This window comes from Melozone crissalis, unplaced genomic scaffold, assembly GCF_028551555.1.
Source record: "Melozone crissalis strain CALT ecotype California unplaced genomic scaffold, PUWL_Pcris_2 ptg000019l_1, whole genome shotgun sequence".
Lineage (NCBI taxonomy): Eukaryota > Metazoa > Chordata > Aves > Passeriformes > Passerellidae > Melozone > Melozone crissalis.
In genome coordinates, this window is record NW_026535797.1 from 22,741,005 (window position 1) to 22,761,721 (window position 20,717).

The 20,717-nt window shown below is 36.7% G+C and overlaps 1 protein-coding gene across 28 annotated transcripts in view; it reads right to left on the bottom strand.

Moving 5' to 3' along the window:
* Positions 1-1,386: 1,386 nt before the first annotated feature.
* KCNMA1 (potassium calcium-activated channel subfamily M alpha 1) overlaps positions 1,387-20,717 on the bottom strand; it is a 411,380-nt gene continuing 392,049 nt past the window's right edge. For 9 of the 28 annotated variants that reach the window (XM_054276930.1, XM_054276928.1, XM_054276929.1 and 6 more), the window contains 5 exons: positions 13,474-13,668; positions 11,822-11,940; positions 9,846-10,070; positions 7,705-7,733; positions 1,387-2,047 (listed from right to left, as the gene is read on the bottom strand). In XM_054276930.1, coding sequence (XP_054132905.1) covers positions 1,893-2,047; positions 7,705-7,733; positions 9,846-10,070; positions 11,822-11,940; positions 13,474-13,668 — 723 coding nt within the window. In that variant the 3' untranslated portion in view covers positions 1,387-1,892. Of the gene's footprint in view, positions 2,048-7,704; positions 7,734-9,367; positions 10,071-11,821; positions 11,941-13,473; positions 13,669-20,717 lie in introns of those variants that run through there. The other 19 variants (XM_054276944.1, XM_054276937.1, XM_054276936.1 and 16 more) reach the window with 5 other exon arrangements.

Here is a 20,717-nt window from a genome sequence, read left to right on the forward strand (position 1 = left end):
CTATTAGGTGTTAGTATGGTTATACTTGTACTGCAGCCAGTGGACAAACATTAAAGCTGAGATAGTTTGGCTTAAATGTTGGATTACATAGTGGACATCATTGTTTTCACAATAAATTCATCATCTGCTTTGTATTTGTTTGATTCACTGATATTTCTCTAATGATAAAGATACCATGGTATGTTTAATTGTGGTGTTTAACAATTCTGCAAAATTACAAAGCCTAAAGTTAACTTGCACAATGAAAATCTGCTTTTCCTGATGACTCTGGTTTTGTAGTTTTGGTTTTTGTTTCCCTACTATCACAGCCTTTCCTTTTTTTTTTTTTTTTTTTTGTTTCCACACGATTGTGTCAGATGTTGCTTATTTGAGATAGAGAGAGTAACTAAATCATTTAGAACATAAATGTTTGGGTGGGTGGATACTGCAGCACAGATATGAAACATCACATTTTTGTCTGATGGCTATAAAGCTTGTTGGCAACTTTGTGAAACTGCTGACACAAAAGGCACCCATCAAAGGCCTTTTGCATGTTATCATAATAAATACATTCATCACTTTTATTATTTTTATTTGGTTTTTACTGTACTTTTGTGTGTGGTGTCCCAGCAAAGTAAAAATAAATAAATGGAGAAAAAAACTAAGAAAAACTACTGCTAAAATAAGATGTTGCTTATTGTAGGAATTAACTGAGGACAGCATGTTGTGAGATTGTAGAGCTGGAGCTAAGCCAGTTTTTATCCCAGACTGAATTAACCAAAAGGAGATTCAGTGTGCCCTTTACCAGGGTATGAGCTTTTACTAAAGTGCAAGGCTCTGGAGCTAAATCTCTGTACATATCAGGAAGAATTTGTACCATCTCAGACCAATGAAAGGCCATCAGCACTTCTGAAGTAAGGAAATAACAAAATGTGGTAGATTAGATGGTTTATAACTGATGCTTCCATGCACTATTTTATGCACTCTGGATTAAATCACTGTAGTAACGGCAAGAGAAGAAGAATTGCCAAGCTTGCCTTCCTGAAATTAGCCACTGCTGATGGCTGATGGGAAGTGAAGTGCAATTGCCAGGTTTGCCATTCCTAGCAAGTGCCCTGCAAGCCCCTGGCCCTGGCTGGGGGTGACATTCCCTGTGCCTGTGTCCCATCGCGCTCCCGTGATGCCACCGTGAGAGGGGCAGGGCACAGCCAGGGGTCACTGCACCTCCACACAGCCAAGGGGATCTGCTTATGTTCATAAAACAAAGAATATTTCTGAAGAATGCTACATGTACAAAAATATGACTTTCAACTCTGAAAATAAATAAGTTCAATTTATTAAGAGCTGGTGTCAATGCTGAACAAAATACACATCTTCCGATAAAGAAACATTTTGGTGAAGTGTAGGTTTTTTTTCTTGGTTTTTTTTTTTTTGATTTACTAAAATACAAGTTGGACCTTTTTTCTTCTTTGTAAATATATCATTTGTCTCCCTTAATTACATATCCTTATAACTGTGACCATCATTCTCCTTTAAGCCAAAGACTGAGGGTTTGTTGGGTTTTTTTAATTCTTAGGAGTCTGGCCACATATGCCATTTTTTAAAGGGAAAATACTTAACAATGAAAAAAAAAAGAAAAATATATTTTTTCTAATAAATAAAAATAATTTAAAATGCTAGAGGCTATACATGAACTAGTTTTGATTATGTTCATTTATAAATGAAATAGTTTCCAAAATACGTGGAAGCAATATTAAAGGCAGACAAACAAAGATCTGTCTACTTTATTTTCCCATTAAGCGTGCCCTTCTTAACTTCTCCATCAGTGGTTCAGCAAGTAAGAGGAATAAATGTCACATCACCATTCATGAAGTTTGTCAGGCTTTATAAAAATAGTTCTGGCTTCGAAGGAGTCAACATTCATCTTCAACTTCTCGTATTGGTGGTATCAAGCTGCTTGTCGATTTGTATTGATTGATCTGATTGGCCATGTGAGTGCTCATGGGCTTGATTTGAATGTTTCTGGGATAGGCATTATCCGGCTCATCTGTAAACCATTTCTTTTCTGCTAAGGAGCAAAAAGGGGTAGAGACAGAATAAGGAGGGAAAAATGAAAGTGTTAATTAGTGAAGCACACATACACAGAAACATTAAAAAAAAAAAAAAAGAAAAAGGGAGCAGTCAGTAAAGTTTATAGAAAACAGAGATCAATAGAAGGTGACTTTGACCAATTACTAGCAGTACAGTGCATTAGATTAATACCTCTGAAAATACAGTCATGAAAGGAGGATGACGCTTGCAGATTTGATAATAGAAGCTAAAGAAAACTGCCAATATGCTAGTTTGCTTGTTGGATGTAAGAGAGCTCTTTTCTTGTGCCCATGCTCAGGTGATTCATATATTGGAAAAAAAAAAAAAGATACAAATCAAAATCTAAACTAAGAAGCCAAGGAGAGCAGCTGGGATAAGGGTAATACAGAAAAGAGCATGGGAGTCTATGCACAGAGGAGCACCTAGAGAGTCAGAGACTTCTCTGAACCGTTTCAGCCTTGGGGTGGTGGCTACTGCTGGCCCAGAAAATCATGCAGGAGAACATAAAGAACTTTCTGCAGTTGGTGCTAGAATAAATAGGAGTTGCACTCCTGCTGCCAGACAGCCTTGCTGCACAGGGTGGGCATTAAATCCCTACTCTGAAACACAGGTGCTGGGGCTCTGCTGAACTCTGGAGTTTAAAATGGGCTGGGGAACACAGCAGACACTGCAGGTGACGGTGGCAGGGCCTCCAGCTAATCCTGAATGGATCAGTCCGGATAGGTGACTGCAAGGCAAAGGAAGTGAGGACTTAAAGGAAAATTAGAGAGGAAGCTCTTTCTTTTCTGTCCTTGAGCAATGCCTGTTTCCATGAACACAGGAGGAATTTTTATGGTGCAGCTTTAAGGTGGGCTGGGAGCAATGTGGGAGGATGCTGAGAGGCTGCAGCATTGCAGCCCTTTCCCAGCTGTTCAGCACTGTAACCCCTCTGTTGCACTGCTCCATTGCAGCTATGGACAAAAGCTTCTTAAAATTCACAAAAGAAAAAAAAAATAACAAACCCTTTAGAGAGCATTTTCTGCTGTAATTTCTCAATGACAGGCATGTAACCTTACAAGAAAACTTTATTCCAAGACTTGGGAACTCCTGGTCTAGAGAGTGGTTGATGGCCATTAGGTGCACTTGTGCCTTGACAAGCATTTGTGAACAGAGTTCTGCCTCCATTCTTGTCCTCCTTCCCCAGGTTCCAGAGGTGGGTGGGCAGAGCAGTGGACACTTATGGTTCTGGGCATTTCCTTATTACATGGAAGGTTACAGGTGTGTTGTATCAGAGCTGCTACTCTTACATGTATGCACTACTTCTCACTCCAATGGGGAATCCAAAATGCTGCAGAAGCTTTAGTGCCTCACTTACATAATAGAAACTGCTACTTTTCTAACCACTGAAATGCTGCAGTATCTGGAATCAGAACAGGAGTGGAAAGAATGCTCATTTTTTAATAAATAAATTATTGAAAATTAGCAAGCAAAATTCACCTTAGAAACCCAAGGACTGAGCACAAAAGCTCAGGAGGCAAAGGAGAGAAAATAAATTGAAAGGCTGAGAAAAATAGTGGAAAAATACTTAGACATAACCACACAAAAATAAACAAAGACCTTTGGAGTTTAGAGTCTCTCAAGAAGTAGCTTAATCTCCAGAATTACTGGACTTTTCAGTCACTTTCATGAATAACAAATTAAACCACTTCCACTTTATATGGATTTTTAGAATTTACAAGCAAAATCCCCATTCCATGTTAAAACCTTTGCTACCTGTTCTTACACATTTTTAAAAAATTAAATCAAACCCAGGAATCATATTACTTATTAATGGCTTATTACTGAAGGGAAATGGAACTACTGTATTGTTTTTCTTGTAATTTTCTAAAATGCTTTTCACTTGTGTTTAAAAATGTCCTACTCATTTGTGACCAGACTAAATAATTCCCTGCCCCCTTAAAGGTGCCTGAGTCTGAACGACGCTCAATCTCCCATCTCCCTCTCTCTCACCTATTATAATTAAGTTCCCTTTGATTTGAACAGATTGGACGATAGGAATTCATAATGTTACATCCTGCACACTGAAGCTAACTGATTAAGTGCTTTAAATTATTCTTCCTGACAGAATGATAAAGTTACAATCTGTTCAGAGATGATCTACAGCTTGCCAGACTCCTACCGTTTCTTTCTACATTCATTTATCTTTTTGTCAAGCAGTTAAAAAAAAAAAAAAAAGCCTCAATTCCATAGATCTTTTAAAGTAATCAGAACATCTGAATTATTAATGAGACTTTAAGGGAATGATTCCTGATGGGGGCCGGTTTAAGAAAGGTTGTAGGGAAAAGAAGTCTGGGAATGTGTACACATCAAAATAATTTCAGCTCCATTTAAAAAACCATTTAGTTCAAGTGTGACACATGAACCATTATGCATTTGTGGAAACCAATTTTATGTGATCTACGATTAAACTAACCTTTCAGAGAGGTGTAAAGTGTGATGGTTATCATGTTTTAAAAGCCTTGTGAGATCACATAAACAATTTCAAACTAACAGTTTTCTAATGGTTTGTGTTTAAAATGATTTTGAGGCAAGTTAAGCACCGTGAACTTTCATTGCTACCTTGTTTTTTTTAACACATGGTGCAAAAACTTTCCTTACAAACAGAACTTGGTTGCAAGTTAATTCATTGTTGTAGCAAGTAAGGGGAGGCTTGTGTGAGTGCTAGGAATGAGAGCTGTGTTGTGTTTTTCAGCAGCCAGTGTAAAGCACTTCAAAATGCCCTGCTTTCCCTAAAATTTTCCAAATAAGCTATTTATTTATGTGTTAAATTTACAATAGAACTCCTATACAGGGAGCTGCTCTTTAAAAAGACACCAACCAGTCTCTTTTTGCCTTTACCTGGCAAGTTATACATACAGAACATTAATAATAAATGCAGAAGCTAGTAGATTCTAATGTCTTTTGCTGTTTAGATTTCTTTTTGCCAGTGCTGAAACCTTGACCCAAGCATTATCATCCTCCAGCATGCAATGCTTAAATCCAGCTTTATACCTTTCCTGCTCCTCTCTGCTGTCAAAATTATCTTTGACCACATAACGATGAATCTCCTGTGCAAATTCATTGGCCTCTCTACTTACCTTTGAAATGTGAGCTTAACACTCCTGATCTTTACTCTTGGCCACTATGATATTCTGCTCCCAGTCACTAAATGTTCTTCTTGAAGCCCCTACACACTTTTCAGTCTTTTATGCTATGCTTAAAGCCTGATTTTGGTATGTGTTCCAGAGTCTAAATACAGATTTTTATCTTTAATACTTACTTTTTCCTTTACATCAGCTCAGGAACCCCCTTTTTAAAGTCTTTATATATTGCTATATTCACCAAGTATTTTTAAGCTCTCTGTCACATTGAGTCTGTTTCTCTCCCTTTTGGAATATGCATATTGATCCTTACCAGAAATGTTTCTACATTATAGTGACAACAGGCATAGTTTTTTACCTTATTTTTTTAGGAGCTGCTAAAAAAGTCCCTGATCTTCCTACACTATTTGACAGGCTTCTTTTTGACAGCATCACCTGAGACATGTTGGAACAGCTTAGTAACTGAATGTATCAGATGGCAGAAAACACTCTCAGACATCTATGTTTGTAATGGCCTATCAGCATCAGTGCATCCAAGAGGGTTCAAAAGGCTAAATGCTCACATTACAAATAAATAAAAATTAATGTTTTTGTGGAACACTCTTCCCCGCAGCTTTAAAAAAAAGGATATAAATAATCAAAGTAAAACGCTCAAAATAAAGTTTTCTTCAAGTTGTATAGATTGCAGCAATTCTCTCCAAGAGGTTAATTGTATTGGTGCTTTAAAATTTCTATCATTAATTTTGGACTGAGTAGCAACTTAGAGCAAATGTCACTGTGAAACACCCTCTCTTCTAAGCAGAGGCAAAGAAAACACTACCCAAACACAACACAAAGGTTTTACTATATTTATATTTTCACCATAATCCCAGGTTACTGTTCAACTGTTTAAAACATGCATTTTTTGTCTTCTGTGACACTTGCAGTTTCAAATTAGTTTACATGTATGTGTGTGTCTCCTCCCTGCATGTAGCCATTTTGTTTATAACTAAGCTGAAAATTCTTCCATGTAATTTGTTCCTGCATGAGAAAGAAAAGTATTGAAAGTTTCTCCACCCACCTACTCAGAAATTCTTTGTTTTGGCAGATGAATATTTTACATGCAGCAGGCAGTAAGAAATTTGCAGGGAAAAAGAGAATAAACTATTTTTTCTATGAAGACCTTTACTTTACTCCAGGGCAACAAAAGTTTTGTGACAAAGAAAATGTTCTGGACTTGTTCTTGATTTTTTATTTTTTAAACAACCAGAATTCTTAGTTTTGACAATGGGAATTTCACTGGAAAATGCCTGACTCTCTCTGTTCAAGTCAACAGGAACCCATGCCAAGATCCTGCAGGTTTGCTAGACATGGTTTTGTGTCAACGCTTAAGCTCACTAAGAATTTGGTTTCCAATGCTGAAACCATGCTGGGACTGATATAAATGGCAGGACCTTCATTTAAAAACCTAAAATGTCACTTCCTGACATTGGTGATAATTCTTCACTTTCAAAAACTAACCATTCTACTATGGTTGTCTGACTTGGGATAGAACAGGAGATTTCCTCTTACTTTTCAATATAAACACCAAAATAAAGTTGATTTAAGCATTTCTCTGCTTATAATGATCAACCTCCATTAGTGTATCCATATCAGAAAACCTTCATCACTATAATAAACTATTTGATCAATCTGACTATAGTCAGCAGTGGAAATTGTACGCAATACTACTAAAAGTCAAAAGTTTTAGAATTCTAACTTCAGGATAGAGGACAGAGGTGGAGTAGACTCCAATGTAATTTGAAGAATTTAGATTTGATTTAGATTTATATTAGATATTCCTCTTCTGCTGCTCACAAAGTAGTCAAGTTTCTTCTCTAATGTACACTGTTTATGTCTTTTCTATTTGAGCTGCACTGTTATACAAATACTATTTTTTTGGATAAAGATCATTATGTAGCATGTGACAAGTGGCTTCATATTAACACCCTTCTTTCTCTGCTAAATGGAAAACAGATAAAACATTAATGGAAAAGCATTTTGGTGTCAAAGCCATTAACATTCTTCCAAAATGTGTAACTGCTCTCAACTATCTTCAATCAATTCTGCCAACATAAAAAGATGCTCATGTACATACATGGGGAATAGGAGAGTAGGGAGGGGAAGGTAGGAAAGAAATTGGAATGAGGAATGGGAAATTAAAGTAATGTCTGCACCACGATAGGCATCTTCATTGAGCAGGAACCTGGGTCTTTACAAAAGGACACGTGCAATTAGAAAGGCAAGCAGATGAGAGGAGAAAAAAACAAAACAGGGTTGAGAAACAGCAGCAGCAGCAGCAGCCAGTTTTACTTCTGGTTTGGTGGGAAAAAAAAGGCAAAAGAAAACCAACAAAACAATCAACCAAACAAACAAACCAATAACTGAATAAGGTTTGTAACTATTTTTTTTAATTTCACAAGTTTTCACAAGGACAAAGTTATAGAGGGAAACCCACAGCAGTTGCTAGGTCATGCAGAACCATTAATTTTCATACCTTGGCCCATTCTATTCATCCTTGTTGCACTTTAGAAAAAGAAGTAAGCTATGTAAGTTTTACAATGCTTTTAAACTGTCATATTTCTGGTTGAGCACTTTAACTGGCACATCCTTGTAGCAATAAATATTCTGAGGGCAAAACACGATAACTTTCTTTGCAAAAAGGAACACGTGAATTTTTCTTTATGATGAAGAGCAACTGTAATAGTCTCATTTGTAGGGGAGCAACCATAATTTGCAATGCATTTCACTGATTGGACTTACAGCTGCGTTTGAATGCACACTCACACATATAGACTGTATTCCAATCATTATGCTCAGCACTGCACAGTGGTATTCTCTGTAGCCCACTTACACGGTTCCAGGTTTTGTCAGTAAAAGTGCTTGGCTTTATTGTCAATTCACACAGCAAGCAAATCTTCAAAATTATCATGCGTGGGGAAGGGGAAGGTAGAAGACAAAACTAACCATAAAAGCACCTTGATTGGGTTGGCAGTTACAATGCTAATCATTCCAAGTCTAAATATTTTTCTGTCTGCATGCTTTCTCGCTGGATAGCCAGGGAAGAGGGTATGTGTTTCTGCCCTCCCTACCCTCGGAAACCCTCCATAAACCTAGAGCTAGCTGTATATTTCAAAATATACATTGGCTTCTGAAGTTTAAACCAAGAAAAAAAAAAGTAAAAGCAAGCCTGAACTATCATTCCTATGGCTGTCTAGGGCAGGTTCCTTTCCACTGCTTTATTTAGCTCCCTGCCACAACTTTTTTTGGCTGCATGTGTCATTGGTGACAATTTGCAAGAACTGAATTCTGGCAAGTGCACGGAACACGACGCCTCAGCACCGTGAGTATTTCCAACCCAGCCCTCTTGTTCTCCTCATTAACAGTCTGGGGCACAGCACCTTTTCTCCCCAAATGGGAGAGACTTAAAGGCACTCAGTTGTCTTCCCTGTATTCCTGCATACTGGCATGCACCTGTTGAAAAAAACAGGTAGAACACGCAGCAAGATTTCTGGAGGTTCTTCACATATTAGGACCCTTGTTGGAAAATTTATACGAACACTAACTTGGAAAAGTTAAACTACCATCTGGGGAAAGGAACAAAGTCCCTTGAGATCTGATATGCAAGCATAGAAAAATGCTTGCTCTTTTCTGAACATTATTTATTCTGTACATAAGGTGACTAATTCACCTTTTAAAGACGTAAAAGTCCCAAGAAGGCAGTTTTTAATGACTTACATCCAATATTTATGATACATATGGCTTTTTATCCCAAATGTCAAAAGTGAAAGAAAATATAGCTATTCATGTGGCAATATAAATAGACAGAATAATAATTTAATATGCAATTAGACTCTTTCTAAACTTAAATTAAACCATTGGAGTTGTAAAACTTCATGCCCCGACAATTTCAGTGTTAAAGGGAAAATACACCATCTCCAAAAGACTAGTATTTTAGAGAAAGTTCTTGAACAAGCAGAAAAGTCCCTGATATTGCTTTGGTATAAAGCAGATGTCTAGCAATAATCTATACAAGGAGTGTAAGCCCTATATAACATAAGCTTTGAGAGTGAAAAATCAACAGGGAGTTTTTTTTTGCATGGTTTTTGGTTTTTTTGTTTTGTTTTGTTTTTTTTTCAATAGGAGAGTTTTATAAGCTTCAAATAAATGTATGAGCTCCTGTAAATATAAGTATTAAAAAAAACCTACTGCAACATACATCAACACTTCTGCACTAAATGACTTTCTTTGTGTAACTCTGACATCAAGAGCAAGTGTTCATGTTAAATATACTCTATTTTCAGATATGTAGAGTAACTGCAGTGAGTTATTTATGTTTTCAGTGTGCCTATGGGTTTGGAATTCTTTTTTTATTCTCCCCTAGCATCATAAATAACTTTTGGTCCGTCTGCTTTGTTGCTGTTGTGCTTAAGGGTTTTATGGTGGTGAAATAAAAATGACAATCACATGCACACTGTCATACATATGCAAAATATGTGTACAAAAAAGGGAGAACTCCATGGGAAAACAGGGAACATTACTGCTGGAAACATTAACCGGGGAGAATGGGTGGTGAATGCAAGTTTCACACACAGTGGGAGCAGATACACATATCAAAGTCTATCCTCCTGCACATACTTCTGTTTGTCCCGGGAATCTCTGCTCTTGGTGCGGTTCGGTCGGTTGGCTGTCGATGGGATGGAGTGGACTGATGAGCTCTTCTTGCTGGAAGAGTAGGAGGAATGGGAGGAATGAGAAAGGCTGGCTCGGGACTGGCCAGCGTTGTGGTCAAATTGCATCAAACAGAAGATCAAGTCCGTCGGCACAAGCTCAAATTCATACGGTGGGTTTGTGATAACATAGCTGGAAGGAACGGAAGACAGAAAAAAAGAAAGTAAAAGAAAACAGGTTTAGATTTATACTAAAAAATTTCTTCTAGAGTTGTTAGCTCAGGAACACTTAGCCCAATTTTTGCATTTCTATTTGTACCTAGCTTTAGCTCACATAATTCCCACTATGGTTTAGGACCTTTTTAAGTCAGCTGTCACTTTTTTTATGTTTTCTTTCAGACAGACAAAATGCCTGAGAATGATGTTCTTCAAGTGAATCACATAATGATTTTTCAGAGAAACCACCATACAAATCATGGTCCTTTTCTGACTGCACCATAATGCAATGACTCTAGCGAATATATTTATATACTGACAAAAAACCAGTACCATACCCACCACAAACAGTATTTAAAAGAATGGCTGAAAGGCAGAGAGAGGAGGATTTCACATGCAGCTTATTTAAATACATATCACATTTAAATACATATTTACATAGTTATTAAATATTTAAATATAGCCAACAGAATAAGGGATATAATTATTGGTCTGGATTGTGACTGTAGTTAAAACAAGTTACAGAAAATGCATCAATAACTTTATAGGAAGGTTAATTTTGTTCATTCACTCCACATGTACATTCATGGCCTCAAAGAGCATTTATAAAGAGAAATCTGCACATCCAAGAATCCAATTTATTGCTATTAAATCCCAGGCCTGAAATAAAAACTTGCTCAATTTCAAGAATCCCCACCTTCACCTAATGGCCTTTTAGGGTATGAAGGACTTACAAGAGCAGCTGCTAAATTTTTTCATGCATGTGAAAAACAGACTTGAGTGAGGCAATCGGCATTTTCTGTCCAAGCAAGAAATGAGTAAAAACTGAACGTGAAGCTCATGACTTCTTTTCAAATTAATTCAATGCTCATAAGAAATCTGCTTAGCTGCTTCAGGGACAGAAGTCCCTTATTACGCCAACAAATAATCCCAAGTATAGTAACTAGAGTGTAAATCTAAACTGCAACTCAATTTTTCTACCCAATTTATTCAAATTCTTACAGAAGAAGCCGCTTTGGTGGGCTGCAGGGCTGTTTATTGCCACGTTCACCCAATAATGATGTTTTCTGTAGAGCATGAAACAGTAACAGATGGTAGATTTGTGATACTTCTGGTATGGGTCTGTGTGTGTATTTCTAGGAAGCAGTTAATTAAGACACATTTCAAGCAAGCTGCTAAACGGCCTTCAGTTTGCAAAGATGGAAATGTGTCTGCTCTATTTAAAGCACTAAGGTCAGGCTTGGTGCTACTGAAGTAAAAATGTAGTCTACCAAGAGAAGGGTTTCCATTTACTGGAAGAAATTATGCTTAGACACAGATGGTACTGATGGGAAGCCCACAGGAGTATTATTTGAGCATTCAGAAAAAAGACTACCTACTGTAATTTAAATTATTATCCCACAACTTAAGAGTTGATTCATATAAGGGAACCGAAGTCCTTTCCTTGCAGGCAAACAGTGGATCATCATAGAGCAAACAAGCTAAAGATACACTCTGAATATTTAATTAAAAATTTTTGAATAAAATCAGCTGACAACTTACACTGTGATATCCAGCTTATGATTTAAAGTCAGATAGAATCATGGTGAAATCTTTAAAGAGGATTGTGGAAAAGTTATACAAAAACGGAGCAAGCTCTTTTTTATATTTATTACAGGCACTGGGCTTTTCCTTCCTGAGAAGACTGCAGATCAGTGAAGCAGAGATGTTCTAAAAGACCAGACTCACCGTTTAGTGCATTGGCTGGGAGTACTTAGATGTGCATCCCTTAACCGATAAATTCCAAAGCAAAGCATATTGTATGTTTTCAGTGCTTTACAAAACAGATCTCCATAACAACCTCCGTCCTAGAGGAAAGAGAGGAGATTAAAAAAAAAAAAAGAGAAAAGCACATTTTTTTCCTTTCTTTACTCCATCAAGGAACAGTCGTGCAGTATGAACTTATAAAAAAGGGACAATGTATAGACAGTCTGTTGTTTGTCTCAAATGAGAGCCCAAGGAAATGAATAATCTAAATGTTTTATTTCAAATGAGTAAATATGTAAAGTGATGAATGTTATTTTGGAGAGCCGTAGTCCATAAAATAATGGCAAATTAGAAAGAGTGAGTGATTTGCTTTAAGCTGGAAATCTAAATTTTTGTACCAGACAATGCATATTCTACAAATTACATTAACTGTGATATTAAAATTGTTAGTATCTTTGACCCTTTCTTGGCAGCAGTCATACTGTCGTCCAGACAAAAAAAGACTTGAGGAGCACAACAGAAATTAGAGTTCGATGGGTTTAAAAGGATAATAAATTATCTGCTTCTGTAAAATTATGACTAAATGTATGATTAGCAAAAAATAAGTTTAGATTTGCTCATTTGTATATCCAAAATAGTGATTCTTAAATAATCATGAGTGTCAATTCTGCCTTCACAGATGTAGTGCAATTGAGGCTCTGGTGAAACAGCATTCAAAAAATTGGTGTTGCTTAGTTTGTTTGTGGAAGTGTTAAGCTGCATCCCAAAGAGTTTTGATGTGCTGCTAGTCTCAGCTGCAACTAGACTGCTACATCAACTGAAAGGCTGTAGGCTTCTATCTGTGCACTCCTGCCCTAATCCTTAAACTGGGATTCCCTGTCATTTCTGTGAAGGTCATTCTGCTCTTTTTGGACAGAGCTGGTCAACACAGGGTTAATTTAAGAAACATCAAATCCTACATCATCATCAAAGCAGAGTGGGTGCTTTGGGATTACCTCAAGATTTCATAATGTGGTCCAGAAAACATTTCTAGATATTTTATTTTTATATGATGCGCTATTTTTAAAAGATAATTTATTTATTTCGTTTGGGATTTTAAATTTTTTTGCTTGTTTTTTGACCCTTAGAACAGTGCAGTCAAATTATCAGAAGATTAGGATTTCATAAGAATTTTAGTTCGTCCAACACCAGCAGAAACCAAACCTTACAAACCTTTGTTTTCAAGCTAATAAGCAGATTTCAAGAATTGGAAGCTCTGTGAAAACACTGAATAAGCTTATCGGCACCCAAAAAAGGTATATCTATACATATTGAATAAATTTAGAATTCATTATCGCTATAATGGTTATATCACCCATATCAGCTCATCCATCTCTTTAGCTGACAACGAAGAAGAGCCACAGGATTTTCTGTATGAAATACGCAGGCAGGGATCCGGGGCAGTCATACAGCTTCTCAAAAAGGTAAAGAGCAAACCTGGCACTCTGTGCTATAAATTTTTAAACAATCCAAAAGCTCTATTAAATTCAATAATAGAAATTATATGCTTATTGAGATGGATTTTTCACTCAGTCTGAGAGAAAGCTAACAGAGCACAGACCAGCCTTGGTCCTGCATTTCCCTCATGATCTTACCCCTAGGTCTGCAAATGGCCCATCATACAAAGCCAACTGAGCAACTCGACACCTGTCCCTGTTTGCAAGTGTCTGGGGCGTGCTGTAACCTCCTCTCAATGCATTTTCCTCAGCAATCAGTGCTTCCAGCTCTGGTGTGGCTCCTCCTGTTACCAATGTCCGTATCAGTGTGAGGATATTGTCATTGAAGTATGTCTGCAGAGATAAAAGAAAGCTCTTTAAGCAAACACCATTAAAGTCACAACTGAAGACATCCAAATTACAACTTTTCCGGGTTTCTGCTGTTTAAAGTTCTTGGCTGTCTCTTCAAATAATTTTATATAGAAAGTGAAAAGACAGCAGCCTCCAATTACTCTATTTTCTTCTTTCCCATTAGGCTCCTATACTAGATCCTTCCTTTTAAACACCAATTCAGGCTGATTTTTATTAAAGTACAAAAATTTGAATGATTTATGTTTCCTATAATTGGTGTTAGTAGTGATGCAATGACTGCTTTCCTTCTCATCGCCCTCATGTCTAATAATGGGCTTTAGGACATGTAATTGTAAAATTCAGACCACATTTAAAGCTTACACAGGCTAGATTGCCTTTTTACTCTTGTCACCAATTCGTTGGGGAGCTGCCTTTGTGCTGCAAATGTCATTACTTATTACTGTGGCTGGACTCTAGCAGTCTAACCGATGTATTGTACTAAACATCTTATTACGAGACTTGACAGTGTTCAGACATAAGCATGTATCAATTAAACATCTTGAGTTCATTCCAGATAAATGTATGATGAGTTTGGGATCCTGGTGGTCCTTTTAAAAAACTCTAGGGTATAGGGTAAGTGTGGTTTATTAGGGAAGATTTACTCCACACTGACATTTTGCCAGCATCTGTAGCATTGCTGGTCTGTCAGGCAAACAATGGGTATTTAAAATATTAATTTAAATCCAGATGAATGACTTTCAAGTTCACTTAAAAGTATACTGGTATAGTTCAGACATACTCAGTTAAACATCTGCAATGTATTGTACTGGGCAAAAAAAAATGTTGAACAAAAAAAAAGGAAAGACTGTCACTTATAATGTCACCAATGTCTGAGTTTTCAGAAGCTTTGAAAGTGCAAGGAACATAAAAGGAAAAAATGAGCTCACTGTAGAGTACACAGGATTGACATTACTAGATTTCTGGATTTTGTTGAATTTAGGACTTATAACAAATGCCTGTAATCCAACCAAGTAAAAATGAATAGTGAATTCTCCAGCAGTGCTTGTTGTCTAAAGATAAGACTTTTAAAATAATACTTTTCAATGAAATTCACTGCTCTAGCCATATAATGTAACTGCATTTAATACATGGGTAAACTGAGGTAGAGGTTGAAATATTTTATCCTGAGATCAAAAAGCAGAACTGGCTTCCTATCCATGTTGCTTTGATATTCTTTCTTTGTATAATGAACTTCAGTTTCATTGTTTGCCGGAGATGACAGATAAAACAGAAGAAAATGAGTTCTACGCAGCAATGTTTTTCAATTTACATTGAAGTTTCCTAACTTCAAGCTTCTCTGCTTATTTACATAGGCATATATGCCATTCACCTGTTGACTAAATTAAAATGAGAGGAACATATTCTTACTGTTATACATGCCCTAAAGCAAATACTTGCATCTCATCAACTCCAATTATTTAAGTTAACCTGTGTAAGGCACTACATATTTTAGCTACAAAGCATATTGTAAGGAGTAGTCTGACATAGGCAGAGGTTCATGAGGATTCAGCCAGTCTAAAACAACAGCTGATCTCAAATCAGCCCTTATACATGTGGATGCACTGGGTAACAATTCAAGTGTAATACTCAAACCTCTCTTAACTTATGGAAAAATCAATGTGACTCCTTGCAGGAATGTAAGTCTGGAGCGATTACATGATGTTTAATAGGAATTGCCACTGTGAGAGAGAGAAGACATTCAGGCATGATTGTTTATTTTGCAATTACTTCTTTCTTGATGTCCCAGAGATGAAATCAGAGTCACTCTCTTTGGCAACTGTGCTATACCTCTAAGGCAAAGCTAAGACCCTCATTAGCAAAGGAAGCAGCATTCATTGTGGAACAATGGCTTAATTTGGGTTTCACACCATGACTGATGTGGATGGCACCATTCAATCAGATGGATGAGTGCAGCCAAAAGATATTTCTTGGGTTTGTTTTTTTTCTTTTAAGTTTTTTTTTGTTGTTTTTTTGTTTGTTGTTGTTGTTTGGTTGGGGAGTTTTTTTGGGTTTTTTTTTTTTTTTGCAATCGTTGGGAGAAAATATTCCAAGTTTCAGGACAAACTGCTGCAGCATTACATCTGATCAGAAAATGTCCAACCATAAGCAAGAAAAGATGGGTGAATAGGAAGCTGTAACTTCTCACCCTCACTAAACAGGGTTGCTTCCTTCTGTACTAAAGTATTTAGCACTCCTCAAGAAAAAGCTGTCTGTCCATGCTTTTGATTGTCACAAAAATCAGACTCCTCATTTCGTCTTGCCAGTGTGGAACTAGGGGAACACTGAAAAGCTGAACTAGCTGATATCCATTTCCTCTGGAATAATAATACACTGAAATTAATTTGAGAGTGATCTTCTACTTGCTCTGTGGGAGGGTACATGGCCTGAATATGCCAGTACTTATAAGAAACTGATCTACAGAATGTCTTTGGAAAGGTGCTGTTGTACTTAAAGTAACAAGGCACTTTCCAGTGATGGAAAAGAATCCCTTTTGTTGAGTGTAAAATCAAAACTGAAGAAATACTTGTTTGCTATTGTCGTTAACCAAACCCCACACTGGACATGTGTGTGATACCACTTTAATCAGCATCTGGAATGAGAGCATGAAATAGGTGTATTCTAAACACAGAAAAAAAGAAATGCATCATACACACTGAAACTGGGTAAATAGCAAGGAAATTGTGACACAGATATCTGAGCTAGCAGTGCCACCTAGCCTTTGCTTCAGAATTGTAGTGCAGCTCTTTCAAATGTTTCAAGGATGCTTTCCCATTTGTTCAATCATTTTTAAAGTATAATTACCAGAGTGCTTATGTTTTGCAGTTAATGCTGTCATGTCTTTTAAACTAATTGGTCTTCTACAGAAAATTTAACTGAAAATTAGCACATCTTTTAATAATATTGCTTTAACTTTAATAGCACTTTGCCTTTCATTTATAATTACACTAAAATTCTCATTTTTCAAGTTATATCTGCCTTTTTTGTGTTTGCTAGTGGGTTTTTAAATGAATTTCTTTTAAGAAGACGACTCCTCCTCCTCCACCACATGTGGTTTTTAACCTCACTTTCAAACAAATACTTTAAATTGCTTTTCTCATTGAGTTGGAGGAATAATATATATCCAAACCTGAGGAATGACTAAGCTAACATCAGTAATTCACACCAATAACAAAAGGGTCTTTGACACAGAATAAACATCAGACAATAAATAACAGTATTGCAGCATTTGAAAATCTATTAATTCTTAAACTATTGTCCAAACTTTAAAGAAGTTTGGGACACTTTAAGTTACAAGATGCTGTTTACTAATTCTCTGAACAGAATTGCATGGAAAATAGTCCTGTGTTCATAACAAAGATTAGAATAGTTTCTTTTCTGTATAAATAAGACTGTGAGGATCCCTTAGGGAGAATTCTTGAGTATGGGACATAATGAAAAGTTATTTTTAACTGTTTTAATGATTTTCTTCCATTCTGTACTTCTGTTTATATGAAGAAAAAGTAGGATTTGGTAATATAGAAAACAATCAAGACCTGAAGTTCTGGCACAAGGAAATGGATTCCAGGGTAGTGAATGTTAAGTGGTATCACCTGTGTCCAGCAGCACCTGGGGTCTGGTGCAGTGCAGGTGTGGGAGGGACCCAGCCTGCCAGCACTGCTGCAGTGCTTCAGTGCCAAAAGCAGGAATGGGGAAGCTCTGGCTCTCAGGGCAACTGCTCAAACCTTTGAAGGTTCTGTGGGTTGAAAGCTGGTTTCCTTGCATGTACAGGATTTTATGGAATAACTATCTCAACGAGACTCAGAAATAAGCCCTTCTGCTCAAATATTAGCTTCTCTATCCTATGTCACATAACTTTTCTATAGCTGAAGATAACATTTTTAAAAACCAGTTACATAACCTAAAAGATGCTTCCAATCCCACACTTTTTAGTTACATTTCACTTGGTGATGAAGGCATGCTCTGCTTTTCAGAAGTGGTGTTGCCTTGAGACTGACAATGTGTATTATTTCCCTGGGTTTGCATATGCTACGACAAAATAAATATTAATATATCATTTAAGTACCTGATGGCACTAGATGTCTCTTCAAAGACATAGCAATGATTAGCTGGAGCACTTTAACAATAGCCTCTGCCAGAGTTAAAACATGAACCAAGCCCAGAGCCTTCCCACAGAGCACAGTAAAGCTCTTGAAGCAAACCTGGTGAGATCACTGCTCCCAACTCATCAACAACACAGAGCAGGTTCTGAGCTGGTTATTGTCCTCTGAGCAATGGTGTTTGAGCTACTGCACTGTGAATCCTTGGCTTGTGGGAAATATTGCCTTTGCTGCAAAGCCAAACTGGGTGTAGATGACCAGTACATGGCACTTTGAAAACTAAACTACATTAAGCCTTTTACCTTTGAAATAAGGAAATAACAGAAAATTTCAAACTTAAAATATCCAATACTGTCATCTTATAGGAAATAACGCTAAACCAGCAGAATGTAAAGATCTCCAGCAGTCAGACTTGAATTAGAAAGTTACCATATTTTCTAATCTAAGTTTCATGAGTTGGGTGTAATGCATTACTTCAAAATTATAAAACTATAAAAAATAAAATTATAATTTAATACTGATTAATACTGTAGAATCATTATTATTATTATTATTGTCCAATAACGAAACACTTAGGCAAATTAATTTGAATATATTTTGTAGCTTTTTTCCTTGTATGTACATCTATACGCATGTTTCAAATGACCCACAGCCCAGAAATAATATGTATGCATGGCTATTACTCGACTTTTGTTTTACTACAAAATCCCACTACTGTGGGAAGAGATTGATTCTTAAAGGAGCAGTTCATGAAAATTTGCATTGTACACTATATAAGCAATTTTCATTACACAGCTATCAACAGAAATAATAAACTGCAATTTTTCTATCAAAAATAAGCAGCAAAACCCACTGCATCACTAAGTAGATAGAATAATGAACTATATACTTGTCTCCAAATGGCAAAAGGCAGCAGCGTGCACATTGTATACTTCTTACAGAATTCCTGTGCAATTAATAGGATGAAAGCATGACTACAGATGTCACAATTTAGCTAGGATTCAGGGTTCAGTTTCCCATACTGGAAAGTATGAAGTTAGACACATTAAATAGAAGCTATTTGCTAAAACCAAGTGTACTTTAGGAAAAAAGATAATAAAGGTAAGAAATAACATAGTAAAAACAGATTAGTTTGTGTGAGAAACACTCTTTTCCTTGGAGAAGAAGTGAAAGGATAACACACCTTCCCCATGAGAATATGGATAGTAAAGGGAAAGCATCTCACACATTTTACACTTTCTGAGTGGTCAGGAAGAATTGTTCTTTTCCAACTCCTTGCTGGGCCTTTGAGGAATAAAGAGAAAATAACCCTGCCACTGATCAGAAAACTGGTGAAAGAAAAGATAGGATAGTGAACAATTCTAATTGACTGAATCCTTGCCTTTCTTCTTGATTAGTATTTTTTTGAGAATTTTCTACTCTTGTTATCACATTTCTCTGGCTTCAGGCTGCACTGTCGCTGACACATAATATCACCACTTAGATATGAAAATGTTCAGAAAAAGGACTTTTGTAGAATGGAACTGCAAAAACAGAGGGCATGTTGTCCAAAACTAAGAGTTAATAAAAGCTAGCAATAACTAAAAACACTAAAATTTCTGAACAGGCATGCTGTACCTATTTTTTATTGCATCACGATTATTTACTTGAGACACCTTTGCACAAGGAAGCAATAATGTCCACAGTATCTCACTCTTTCTGTGGCAATGCCAGTGGCAACCAGAAGGATTAATTCTTTTTTTTCTTGATTCTGAAGTGCCCTACTGAACAGTACATTCAGAGATATTGACTTAGATAATAATGGGAGTAGATAAACAGCTCTAAGTAAACATTTGGAACCTTCATGTTAAATTATTCCCATTTATAACATGAATATGCAAAAAAATTTTATACATAGAGATTTTAATTTGAGAAGGTATAGAGTTTAGGAGTCCTTGAATAGGTTTTCTGAATTTGTCACATCTACAAAATATTGTAAATAGCTTTCAAGAAAAGCATTGTCTGAGGATACTAAAAACTCCTAAAGCATTAGACTAAAATTTTATCTGTGTAGACTCATCTGTGGATGGAACATATGGAAAATATAGCAGGCAAAACTGCAAAATACAGATACATAAATATGAAATACAAATAAAATAATAAATCATAAAGATCAATACACATTTTTCTTAAAAGCAAAAAAGTTTCATTCTGAATTCAGGTGAAGGTCAGACTTGGCTCCTTTAGAGAAATGCATCTGCTCATATATGGTGTTAGTTGGGGTCTACAACAGATCTTTCCCAGCCCTGTGGAACTTTATTCTATGGGGAGCTCAGAAAGCCCATGCTCAGATTTTAAAAAGACTATGTCCTTGCTATATCTAGCAGAGTTTAGGGTCCCTCTGGATGAAGTGCAGCTCACACAGAGCAAGACTGGTCTGGAAACTTGGCCAATATAAGGAGGATGAAAAGGAGCATGACCGAGGGGCTTGCTTCAGAACTGTGCTATGGCTGCAAACAAAAGCCCCAATGTAGATATAACCAAAGGCCACCATCTGTAGTTTCTGGCATGCACTGAAGTTTTGATTCATAAGGAAATTCATTTGAAAAAGAGAGGATAACCTCTCTTCACACAAATAGAGTTCATGAGATGTGTACAATGGCTTTTGTGGAGTTCTATCAGCGTCCCCCAGCACTCATACTCAGAGCATAGCTACAGGAAATTAAAAGCTCAAAACACAGTTGATGCTGTCTGACAAGAATGGTGAGCACAGGGACTGACACACTGAATTTGAGTCTGGATTTTAGGCAGAAGGGACAATTTTTTTTTGAAAGCATGATTCTTGAAACCTGACATGAGACTGTTTCCTTACAAAATTGTGGACTCGTGGAAGTCCTAGATATCTCAGTTAGAGTG